Genomic DNA, 13,799 nt, shown 5'->3' on the forward strand with positions numbered 1-13,799 from the left:
TGTCAACTTGTTTATTGCAGATTTGGTATCTTTTTATGATCCTGCCTGAAGCATCTAAAAATAAATCTATCTCCCTTTCACTTTCTTATAAAATAAATGTTGGCCCTAAAACTGCTGTAATGTCGTCCACGTTTACTTGTCTCGTGTTCCGACCAGATTTGATCGTCGTGCATTTCATCCTCTGATTCAGATAAATCTGAAATGTCAGGTCTCGAAACAAGACTTATACTAATGTCCAATCCTTCATCTTGAATCTGATTAAAATCAATATCATTTGCAATGTCATCACTTTCAGATCCTTCAAAACTTTTATCAGAGTTGTCGCCGGAATACATGAATGTTGACATTTTGTTTTACTGTCACAATTGACCTCATTTTCAATAGAATTTCCTGCTTATATGCTGTAAAACTACTAATAGAATACATTCATCATTTTATGTAAAGACTATTTTCATTGACTAAATATTTTAAAAAGAACGGATGTTTGTAAGTTCATCCAATACAAAGCTTTAATATGAAATGTGTATATGCAAATTGGGGGTTTCCGAACCCTTGGCCAGAAATGCATGAATGAACCAGCGGGGACAGAGAGAGTATTATTAGCAGCTTGTATATGCATCTCTAGGGTTACAAGGCTATTTTTATGGTTGCATATTTGCATCAGCAGAAGGTAAAGAGTTAAGTATTATTGTTAATTAGTTCTCCTTAAGTCTGTCACCGCAACAAAACACCAAGTACATTTTATAATGAGTTCTTAAGCCCTTTGATGTTTTCTTATCCAGCAAAAATTACAACTCAGTACATGCTAAAGTGAAGACCACAGACCTTTGGCCAGCTAGTTTTATTATTTCATTATAGTCATACAAACGTAAAATATAAAATCCTTGTCATTTTCCATCATAAATTTGAAAGTCACAGACTGTTAAATTGATTCATATATATACATATACTATCTTTTAAGTGCTTGTTATGTTTTGACTTGGATATCATTAACATTTTATTGCAAATCTATTCTATGATATACCCCACTATTATCTTTATTTGTGAATTCGAATAACAAGTAATACATATGATCACTTATCCTTATAACATCTGCTGTATAGACAACAGCTTCAATAGCACATTGACAGATTTTCATTTCCCTGAAGAGAGCCTCTTTTCCCTGCTGGCAGCCTCTCTGATTTAACCTCTTCTGTCCATTCTTGCCCTCAGTCTGGTTTCAGCTGGATAACCAAAGCGCTAAGCATGTTTAATTACAATGTAAATAACAATGCATAGCCATGTGGCTGTTGTGACACTGTACATCGTAATTAACTCATACGGCCCTGATCCCGTCTGGGGGTGTGATCCAGTTTCTGCATTCATTGGCCGATCCTGCCTGTAGTCGTGGTTTGTTTACTGTATTCAATGGCCGATCCTGTCTCCAGTCATGATGAATGATGTGTTAGATACATCTTTGATTGGTTACAAATGTGTTTTTTTCTCCAAGAACCAGACAACTATAAAACCAATTAGAAATGATTTTGCTTTCATTTGTGGAAATTTGAATTGTTCAGAAGCCAAGGGTTACTGTTTGAGAGAAGTTTCACTACACATGTTCTTTTCATAAAAAATCATAAATGATGGCGGATGCAAGAATGATTTTTGATGAGAGCAAAAATGAGGAGTTTCTCAGGTTTGATCTCGAAAACATTGAGCAAGCTGAGGAAAGATATGTTCATCAGTTGGATATTTTGCGAGATTTATATTCGGACATAGAAGTTTCTGAGATTTAATCGTCAAAAGATGAGGATGCTGACAGCAATGATGATAGAGTTCTTGCAGATAAACGTTGCACATACTTTTGTAAATAGTGTATAAATAAGTTGTGAAAGACTTTGACAAATAGGAAGAAAAAAATACATCACTTTGTAGACAAATTAATTTGGAATAATTGGTGACAATTTTTTGGGATTTTAACTGGATATAAGAAGAGAAATTAAGGTAAGAGTGAATGCATGTGCACAATTTTTTCAAAATTGTTCAAACAGGCAAAAACTCAGGGGCACAAGCAGCAGAGATACTGATAATAGTGCTCAGGGTTGAATGAGTTAATACAAGAATGAATTGTTCATTTATCAATGTTTATTGATAATGGAATATAGTACGGTCGTAATAAATGAGGATTATCACAATCGTCAGGTGACTGAAAATAGTATTTTTTTTCTCTTTGCAAAAGCTACAAAATAAAAATCACCCTGAATAAATACAGTCTTGTACACTGACAAAAGTTTGTTTCATCTCTCTCACATGCACGCGTGCATGCATTAACTAAAACATGATTTCAAGTTCCTTATTTTTTTATTACAGTTTGATAATGAGATTATTGTTGCTGTAAAAATACAAGTTGCACTTAATTTCTTGACAGTGGACTCATATTGTTGTGTACAATTACTAATAAATAATACCTATAACTAATGTTCAGACCATCTTAATCATTTTGCCAGCATTACACAACATAACAGCTACATATGCCCTAAATGCAGACAAGCTTGCACACTGAGACATAATCCTCTCTCTCTCGTTCGCTAATAACGACAAAAATCTTTTTGAGTACTTTTATTTCTGTTGTAATTAGATTCTTGAGTTGAGAGCAGAATGAGGCATAAAATATATGTTTACATTGTATGTTTGTGCTGTTAGGTTGTCGAGTAGCATGCGTTCCGTAGAACTTGTTCAGGTATGATCCCTTTTTTATCATACATGGTCAGTACCACCAAATGATAAATATTTATTTTACATATAATTTTTCTTACACTGAAATTAATAATTATTTTTTCATGTAGGAAAAATTACATGAAATATGGTAATATCTTAAATCCAGACATGTTACAATTAAACAGTGAAAATAAAGTCCACATTTGTGTGATTCATCATATTCTATAATTGTCACTGTCCAATTTAATCTAGTTCAAAGCTCAAAAATTTATGATGTACTCTTATAATAACCACATCTATATCATTTGGTTGTTATGCTTCTGAATTCAGTCATTGTAAATATCTGCACATTTTCTCACCCATGCTGATAATCAAAGTCTTTGAACTTGCCGCCGAGCTGTTGTATCATGTTCTTTTGATGTACTCATATAAATACAGCTTGCACAGCTGGAGGTCTTTTAGCAACTGAATTCTGTCATTGTAAATATCAGCACAGCTAAAACGATAATTAGTCGACATACCCTCCCAGTCAGTAGGTGGTTGAAGTAGGACTGACAAGTCTTTGCATTTGCCACCCGACAAGTCTTTGCATTTGCCACCCAGCTATTTGCATGCATGCATACCCAGGAATTCTGCATGTGTGATTAACTGTGTCCCACATAAAAACTTTGCATCCAGATTTGCATAATTAAGTGTTTCTGAGACATGTGGTTAATCACCAGATAGCAGAAGCTCTTACTTCACAGCTGTAGTGCCAAGTGCCACTTATCTTCTCATGGCTTACAAATATACACTTTAATCAGTTCAGTGATCTCATCTGGGAGTTTTTATTAAAATGTACTGAAGTTAATACATCCACTGCAGTGTTCATGTGTCTTTCAGACACTCTTTAGCAGCACGTTCAAGCTGTGGTGCTATGCAGAGGTTTTCAGTCAAACAAGTTTGGTCACTTTTGAGATGTGCCACAACACCTCATAATCCTTTTATCACAGAGATGCCATCACTTCCAAACCCAGATTAGTTTACTTTTCTACATCTGTTGAGTAATCCAGAATCCTTCAATGCTTTATTGAGTGCCTGCACAATTTCTTTGGTTGTTCCATTCTCTTTAAGTTTGGGATCTTTGGGTACCTTTTACACATAATAGCAACATGGACAACTTTTACCCACATTGCTCTCGTAAATACTTGAGTTACATTATTTTCAGGTATTCAGGATACAATCCCACAATCTATTTAATTTTATTCTTCAGTTTTTCCTTCATGTACCTTGCACTCAGATCTAGGCCATTCAGGTTCTGCAGATGCAATGGTTTTAGAAAGATTATGAAATGTTCTTCATATTGAGCCACAAGCAAACCAATGATGAGTAACTTTGTTTGTTTTCCTTAGTTCCCTTTCCCATTTATTTCACACCCATCAAACTTTCAGTGGTATGTATTATTTTTCGCTGGATTTCTGAGCATTTTAGCCTGTCAGAGTCGGTGTTTCTGTCTACTGACTCTATGTACCAAAATAATTGTTACACATACAATTTGTAAATTAAAGAATTTTGTCATAAACTTTAACTTATTAATACTTGAAAATATTTTTTCTTATTAGTAGCATACCCCATACTGTGGTTTGATTAAGAATCTTCCCCTCTTGAAAGTGAATATTATACTCTACTTAAATAAACATCTTCCTTGGTGTTCAAAATTTAAGCAGGTGCCTGCTTTTACTGTGATATATTCAGAGGAGAAATAATACTATGAAAGCACAATCAGTATCATTTAACTGTCCAATATTAAATACAAGCAGTGTTTCCCTTTACCCTCATTTGCGCTTCAGAGACCCCCAAAAAATTTTAATTTGACCCCCATTTCTGATACCAGAGTTAGTTTTTTACTCAGCCTGACCCCCAGTTTTGACAACAAGGTGAGTTTTGACTCTCAGTCTTGCACCCCAAGGGGATACACTGTACAAGATATCGAGAGGCCAAGTGGTCCAAAGTGCTTTCCGTTACAGATCACTGCCATCTCACCTGTCTGCACCGGTTCAAGTCTCGGATTCAGCCAATGTGGGTATGTGAGAAAGCTTGCCAGTAGCTTCTTGTGGCTCGGTGGTTCTTTCCGTTTTTTTTTCTCCAGGTTCTTCCTCTACCATTAATACTGGTCGCCATGTATGGCCTATCATGTGCTGAAAAATGGTGTTAAACCCCACAACAACAACATACAAGATATCCGAGGAAAAATGTACATAAAAAAAAAGTATTTCCATATGCATACCAACTTATGCTTTCGTTTTACTCAGAACACAATTACATATGTGTATTTTGTCAGGAAAATGACATCCGTTAATGTTGTGCTTAGTTTCCAGACCTAAAAGGACGTTTTTTAAAAAGATTTTTGTCTAGAATGGAGTGCACCAACAAGTGATAGCTGTTAAGTTCTTGTAAATTACTTTAGTCAGTTAAATCCGTGTTTAGTGCATATTAAAAAGAAAGATAAAAACAAAAGGAAAGACAATTACAATGATTCCACAGATGTTTGCAAACATGGATCGCTTGTCAAATGTTTTGTATTTTTAAAAAATGTATTTAATACTATTGTGATACACATCATATCAATTTCAATTATTGCAGTTTTGTGATACAGATAGCTGTCAATACCCAGCTGTAGAAACTACAGAAAGAAGCTTATTCATTTTGGCATCTTAAAGGCCAAAGTTCAGTGATACTGCAATTCATGAAATGGAATTTTGAAAATTACTTGAATTTGACAGCATATGCCTTCAGCCACCTGTACATTGGGTTGCCTTTGCTGATAGAAAAGCCTGACAATTTTGAGATCAAAAGGATGTCACTGTCACCATGACATCCATCGTGACAATCAGAAATAGTAAGTGCTGTTCATGGGTTAATTTTTTTTTTCTTCAATTATTATTATTATTTTTGTAAACTAAATTAAACACATTTTTTTTTTGTTATTTTGTAGGATGCATGTGTGGCAGATGGGGAGAAGGTGCTTTGTATCATCAAGGACATGGTAGATACGCAGTGCCATGGTGTGAAGCACAGCCTTAACCTGCCAGCCACTGTCTTGGTCTCGGAGTTTATCCAGGAGGTGGCCAAACAGTTCGGTTATGTGCCTCATACCATAACCTTGCAGTATGAAAGACAAGTAGAAGGAGGACAAATTGAAGTGGTGAGTTCCTTAATCCTCATTGATTATCAAGACTAGCAGTATTATGTATGAATGAGTGATCAGTGTGATAGTGCCAGCATTATTAATGAATCAAGATATCCTGAAATTAACATTGAATAATAGTACATCGTACAGAGCTGTTTAACGAGAAATGAGAGTTGAACATGGAGAAGTGGGAGCAAAGCAAGAAATACAATATATGTATATACCTATTTCTCACCCATGAGACGGAGAAATCTAGCTGTTTTGCTAACCTTACTTTTCTTATCTCAGTCTAGTCGTCTCAGTCAAGGTGTCCATGCGCTCAGAACTACTTTTTAAAAAATCCTTATTGTCTTTTGCTGTGCCTGACGCATAGCTGCCAACCCTCATGAATTTGGTGTGAATTTCACGACTTTTTCAGCGATTCACGGATTCACTCCGTAAGCCAAAAATTCACAAATTTTCCAATCCTCAATTATTTTAAATCTTTAATAAATAACCAATTTCCCGTTAAGCGCTAGTCGTGATATTCGCAGTTGCCGAAATGGTTCGGTACTGCTGGTCATGATAGTAGATCTAGAGCTGATTAGTACAGTTGGCCCGGTAGCAAGCATCTTAGCCTAGTTATTGTCATGGTATTTTTCACTAATTCGTGTCCAAATTCACAACATTTTATCCCTATTTTCACTAATTGTGAGCCTGGATGGTTGGCAGCTATGGTAGTGTGATCTTTACCCTAGTCTTATTGTTTATTGCATTTGATGTAATTATTTGTTTAAAATGTCTGATTACTGGTGATTACAATTACTCGAAAATACCTTGTCCCATTTACATTTTCACTTGTCCCAAAATGTCTATCTCTTGTCTATGTTTGACAAGAAGAATGCATTTTAAGTCCATGCTAAAAACAAATAGTACAACATATTTATTTCTTCAAAGGGTTTGATTTGTAATTTTTGTTATTGTCAGATTATCTCATATGCATTATTTCTTGTTCAGGTATATTATCATTAGTATTTTCATCAGCAAGAATGGGTAGGAATTACTGGAGTTTAGACCTTCTCTAACTTTATCTCTATAGACTTGATCAATTGACAGAAGAAAGCCTCAAGTCTTGAGTCTGTTCTTATAATTAGCACCATGTTAAGACTGTTCTTCTACTGAAGCAAAGTTGTTGTTGTTGTTGTTGGGTTTAACGCCATTTTTCAGCACACGATAGGCTATACATGGCGGCCAGTATTAATGGTGGAGGAAGAACCCAGGAAAACCCCGGAAAGAACCACCGACCCTTGAGAAGCTACTGGCAAGCTTTCTCTCATATCCACATTGGCTGCTGAAGCAAAGTATTTCCATATCAGAAAGTGTTTTTCAGTATTGGGCTTGTGTGTATGTTATGTTAAAAAGAGCTCATTTTATTTATTTTTCATTTCATTCTCATTAAATTTTAAAATTACTTTTCCTAGTGGAGTGTTAATAGTTAGCAACTCTAATTTCATGGATTTTCAGGATATGATGGCTGGTGTCATTTCTTTGTTTCCTATTTGACTTGTTTTGCATTTTGTTTTATCTTTCCACTTTCACATACGTTTTCTTTCTTTGAATCTTACTTATGGCCTTTCTTGTGAAAATAATTTAGTAAACTCATTTTATCCATATGGAAACTATTATGTTATTTGACTGTTGATTCTACTAAAGTGATCATAACATGCAATGCACAGATCACTGCTTCAGCATAAATTTTCATTTCAGATGCAGTACAGCATGTTTAAGTCAATTTTCTGAGTAATCTATCAAAAAATTAAAGACTTTACTGTTTTTAATCAGTTCACAAAGGAAATGGACACTTAAGTTGATAAAGTGCCTTTCATTAATTTCATTGCAGTGACTCAATAGATTAAAATCAATGGGTGATTTGCTGATGAGTATCTGTGTTAAGAATACACATTATAACAAGGTCATTTAAAGCACTGCTGATTAATCATAACAGATTAATTTTGCTTGAAATGTTTTGATTGGCTGATAATTTGGTTGCTTAACCCTATACACAGTCAAGCAGTAACATAAATTGTGCACAAGTGACAGTTATCAGTGACCACTTACTGTAGTATGACAGGATATGAATGAATAAATGGAGTTCGATTCAAGCATTCATGATGCCCAGAGGGTTTGAATGGCCAGGTGAAGGCAGATCTAGTGATCTAAGTATAAAAATGAGTGCTTGGCTGACTTGCTTTATAATAGGAAAAAGGCACTTGTCCAGGACTCGCACCATGGAAAATTTTACTTTCTCTGGTTTTGGAAATGTATAGCCCAGGACATAATGCTGTGAGATTTGATCAGCCATGGTCTTTTGAAACTGCTATGTTTCAGATTGAAAGCAGTTTGAACTAATTCAGTTTGGAGGACTTGCCATCTCAAATCCCTACAGCATCTCTATTGACCAACTACTTCCAACCCAACACCTACTACAGGACAGTTGCACAAAAGCCATAATCTGAAGTCCATTTAATACATAATGTTCTTTCATGCAGTTAAAAAATCAGATGTCTTGGAAAAATCTTGGGCTTTAATAAAATTCCTTGCATAATGGTTTTTAGTTCAGTTTACTGTAAGTCTAAGTACCATATTTCGTGTTATTTTTCATGCCATTTAATTTTTCATACACCATCATGCTATACAAATGATAATTAATTAATATATATATTTTTGTATTTAAAACTTCATATTTTTTGTAAAATCCTCTTAGGTTTTTGTACATAAAATGTTCTACTTTGAAGATTTACATTTGCCAAAGTGATAGAAAGTATTGCCCTTTTAATTTTTGTTACTTTTTTATATATCTTTTATTTTATTTCATTTTTTAATGTTAAAACTGAAGACAGGTTCCTATTTCAAATGGCTTCAAAAATATACCAAAGTACGACTTGGGTACATCCAATAATTAGGGTATTTTTTTTTCTAAGCAAGTTACGAATAGTGATTAACTTTGGGTAAGTTCTTAACTGAGGTATCAAATAGTGAAACAGGAGATAAACATGATATAATAATAATCTTTTATACTCATGCAGAAAGGTCATTGATCATTTCTTTCTTTTATTATTGTATTTCACTACATACTTTTATGATTGTTATTTGCATCAAGAACTGAAGTTCACGTTTCAGATAGCTTAGATATGCAAAATGACAAATTAAATTCATTTGCCATTTTGTTTCCCAACTGTTTTTAACACAAGTATCATTATGTTAATACTGTTATTGGGCTTGTAGGACACATTTTCAATACCCTATGTGTGGCCTAATTTCCCTGCATAGAGCATCACTAATTTGATCTGTTGATGCGAATCTGGTCTTCAATACAGTATTTACTGGAAAAGAGCAAGCTAAAGGCAAAAGTGAATTTAATATTTTGTATAATAGGTCTGCATAGCCATGTGGCCCAGTGACAGTGGATCTCGTAATTATAACAAGAACGATTTATTTATTCAGGTTTTACTTGCCAATGGAATATAATAGTGCCCTTGTAGTGTTTACATAAGGATTAGCATATTCAGCAGGTTACTGAACAATAAAGATAACAATCACCATGTAACCCTTTTTTTCCCTCTCTCTCTCTCTCTCTCTCTCTCTCTCTCTCTCTCTCTCTCTAGTAGCTAGACAGATTCTGTGAAACAAATATCTAAAATTGTAATGACCGTTATGAGTGTTATTGTCCCCCCCCCATCATACACACTTTAATTTATAACGTATTTGAGTACTTTAAAAAATCAGAACTGTAATTGGGTTGAAAGCAACATTAGATAAAAGCAATGTTCTGTTTATTTTTTTATATCTGTGCTGTTAGGTTGCCAAGCATCATGTGTCATTTAAACCTTGTTTAGGTTCAAACCCTTTATTTATTTTTTTTACGTAGTCAGTACACCAAATTAATATTTTTTTTACGTATAATTTTTCGTACTTTTAAAAGAATAATTTCTTCGAAAAAACGCATGAAATATGGTAGGTTTATGAAATTGGTCTAATTCATGATCTTTCCATCTGCCATTACTTGCTTGCTACGACTCTTGTGGCCATATTTAGTTCAGACTTGGAATATGTTCTTGTATCATCAAGGTCATGGAAAAGTTCAATAATCATTGAGGTCCACACATAATAATTAGTTGATTATGTATCTAATTGGCTGAGTTTGTTACCACTTGGATCAAACTTGGAGTAGGAGCTTATTTCATCATTATCTCAAAGAAGTTTGATTAAGGGCAAGATTTGTGGATGTTGATGAGGAGATTTGGATCTGATTAGCTGAGCTTGTCACTAGTGTTGTAGCTGTGTAGGGTAGGCAGCAGCTACATTGGGTAATTGCTGGTAGAGGAAACAGACAAATGCCTAGGCTACATAATTCTTTAATGGTTTCTTTTCACTGTACCAAATTCAAATTCAAAAGCGCCCTCTAAAGTTGAAAAGGAACTTAAGTTGCCTATGCACGGGGTCTGTAATTGCCTCACCCAGTGTTATACCTGAATGAGAGTTAGTTACTTGCCCATGCTAAGTAGTGCATGAAGGACTTCTAGATAATCCAATTACAGCCTGGGAGTTTCTTATTTTGCAATTTTGAACACAGGCTTTTGGTTTCTGCCCTCTTAAGCTTCTTCATTTATAATGCAGTTTTGTTCAAAAGTCCTTTGTATCATTTCTAGACTATATGTTTTGAAGTGCAGAAAATTGAATGTAGCCATTAAAAGTGTATCCCCTTAGAGTGCAACATTGGGAGTCAGATATTCCCTTGGTGTCAGAAAATGGGTGGGGTGGGGTAGATTGAGTGAAAACCAAACCTTGGTGTTAGAACTTGGGTTAATTAAAGCTTTGGAGGTTGCTGAAGCACAACTAATGGTAAAGCAAAACACTTTATTTAGTTGCAAAATTTGAATTGCCTGATTTTTACGGATCAGCTATATTGCATGAATTACAAACATTCAAAACATGATATTCAAATAGAATTATTTGTTTTTTTTGTTAGGGCTTTTGTGCTTTTGCACAATGCATTGTGGCCATCTGACTCCCAGTTGTTGCCTATACATTGTGATTAATTCTTACGGAAAGGAATATCTTGATTACTTTTTTGTAATTACATTTAGGTAACAATATTTAATCGGCTGCCACTAGAACAAGCAATATTTTGTGTTTTGGTTTCCAAAACATCACAAATGAAAAGGCAGGTTATGAATTAGGTGAATGTGATGCCTTGCTAATGATGTCATGCCCGAAAAGTATCCCCACGAAGGCCATCTCTTAAATCTTACACGTTTGTAATATAGTTAAGTTTCTGAAGGTAGAGTTAACTAGAAGTGATGTTCTCTGTCAAAATTTCATTACATCTATTTTGTGCACATTGATATGAACAGAGTATATTCAGTACAAGCATCAAAATGTGTCCACTTCAGTTATGTTCTGTTTGTCCCTAAGCACCATGGCAGTGCACATCAGGTCTTGTGGGTAAATTCTATTTATAGCTACAATGCATATTTGTAACCTGACCTATTGACCAAGTCCAAAAGATTTACAGTCAGTTTTAAATTCATCCCTTACTCATGTAGTTGTAAGTTGAGGTTACTCACCCTTAACATATGTGACCACTAAGGTTGAATAGATACATGATCATTATAGTGCAAAGGCTTCTGTATTGGGGTTGTTTCAGAGTATTTTCTAAATGTTTTGGACATTTTAGTGAAGTTTTAGAAACATGTTTTTTATTATAAGAAATTCCTTGTTCTGTGTTAGTTGGTTACATTGTTATTACTTATTTGTAACTACAATAATAGATAAATACTCTAGCAGTTTTAATTAATTAATTCTAGTCTAAAATTTCAGCTGTGCTCATTTGAGGTTTTATGGCAAGATAACATGGTGTAAATGACCAAAACCAGCACACAAACTGCATTGATTTCCACCTGTAATATTTAAGGGTTTAGAAAATACATACTATTACTAGCTTTGAAATTATCAGTATGTTCAACACACTTGTTAATAATTCCAATTACTGAGAAATCTAATTGTAGTGTTTGAAAAAATAGTCAGTTATCATTTGGTACTCATCCACTCAAAGTATTCACTGCAACATAGAAATTATGACCTGTATGACAGTCATTATATAGGTACCATGATCTCTGTTTAAAATGAAACATTTTACCTTGAGGTTTAAATACATCTGTATTTGTACATATACTTCATATTAAAACTACCCCTGGCCCCCCCCCCCCCCCCCAAGAATGTCATCAAAAGAGATCTCAAAACAGGATTCTGTTTATTTGGAATGGGTTCGATTACAGGTGCTTGATTACAATTATGATTACAGGTTTTTTGGCACTGATGATTGATGTTCATTGCAATTACACGTTATGAGGAAACCATGATTACAATTATGTATACTACCAAATAATTTGCGATTACAGTTGTTTTGTATTTACTTATCTTTTCATGCATAGATAACTGAAAGACTAACAATTTTAAATCTTTGTGAATGTTTATTGACAATTATTTACATACAAATTAAATTGCCTAATTAGCAAACTTATTATATAAACTGTATGAAAGTGGCATTATTCTCAGAAGCGAAGGAAAGTACTTGGCTTCTATAATCATGTAGGTAATTGAACTTTTGCTCAGAGTAAAGTAAAGCACATTTAGTTGGAGTTTACTTTACTTCAAACTTATACCAGATAAAAGAGTTGCTACTTGAATGTGAATTTTAGAATTAATAAATGGTCACCTAAAATTATAAGACATGGTATGTTTTTAGAAAAATTAGCTTATGTACTGGTCACCTAGTATTAATCATTCTTTATTGTAATAATCATCATTCTTGGTCTTTTGTTTATGGATGCTTTTATTATTCTTATTAAGAAAGTAATTAGTGATTTTTTGCTCGTAATTATTTATAATCATGATTTCATTATGCATTTACACTACCAATGAAGGACGATTGTGATTATCGAGCTTCTGAAATCAGTGGTTAAAATGGTGATTACGATTACTGTTCACTATGTAAATGATAACAGTCGATTATGATTACATTCATAATCAGCCTTGTGCCTGCTGTTTATCATATGTAAAGTCAGGGGGCCTGAGTGGCCGAGTGGTCTAAAGCACTCTTCGTTATGGATCACTGCCATCTCACCTCTGTCTGCATGGGTTCGAGTCTCGGATTCAGCCAATGTGGGTATGTGAGAAAGCTTGCCAGTAGCTTCTTGTGGGTCAGTGGTTCTGTCCGGGGGGTTTCCTGGGTTCTTCCTCCACCATTAATACTGGCTGCCATGTATAGCCTGTCGTGTGCTGAAAAATGGCGTTAAACCCTACGTCGACAGCAAGAAGTAAAGTCGTCACAAAAGTAATTTTTCATTTGATACTACACTGTTTAAATATAATTAAACCTTAGAAGACAGATCTCATTCCCTTTGTTCAATTTAAGTAATTCAGAGCACAAAAGTACTACTCAGTCATTACCTGTATCTTACCATCAACAATCCAACCAGAGAAAATTATCACATTAATGAAATGAAGTACCAGTAGCTGTGTACAATTACTAGTCACCTATTCATTGAGGCACATACATATATGTTGGAGAACCTGAACTCTTGAAAGCATTGCTATACTTTGGCATGTTATGGGAAACTGCTTTGAGGAAGACAATAAAACCCACACACATCTGTTAATTTAAAAGGGCAACATAGATATCTTATTACCCCACCGTTCTTTCTCTTTCTTTGTCAATAAAACTCTCATGCATGCTTACCGGGGTCCAAAGCAGCAAATCCATATCTACTTCTTGATGGTGGCTGGATATGACTCGATTGAAAGGCATGGTGTGCAGAGCAGTTCATTGCAAGACACTGTAGCAACTCCATCAACACATGTGGGAAGATCATGAACTTGTATTGTTTCCCTT

The 13,799-nt window shown here is 34.6% G+C and overlaps 1 protein-coding gene across 1 annotated transcript in view; it reads left to right on the forward strand.

Annotated features, from left to right (window-relative positions):
* Positions 1 to 13,799, forward strand: part of LOC149786307 (ubiquitin carboxyl-terminal hydrolase 47-like) — a 130,007-nt gene that overhangs the window by 1,574 nt on the left and 114,634 nt on the right. Inside the window, exon 2 of the mRNA XM_089976694.1 lies at positions 5,672 to 5,881. Within this exon, the coding sequence (XP_089832820.1) occupies positions 5,672 to 5,881 (210 nt within the window). The remainder of the gene's footprint in view (positions 1 to 5,671; positions 5,882 to 13,799) is intronic.

The sequence above is a fragment of the Sinohyriopsis cumingii genome, chromosome 12 (assembly GCF_028554795.1).
Source record: "Sinohyriopsis cumingii isolate HCF-2022 chromosome 12, ASM2855479v2, whole genome shotgun sequence".
Lineage (NCBI taxonomy): Eukaryota > Metazoa > Mollusca > Bivalvia > Unionida > Unionidae > Sinohyriopsis > Sinohyriopsis cumingii.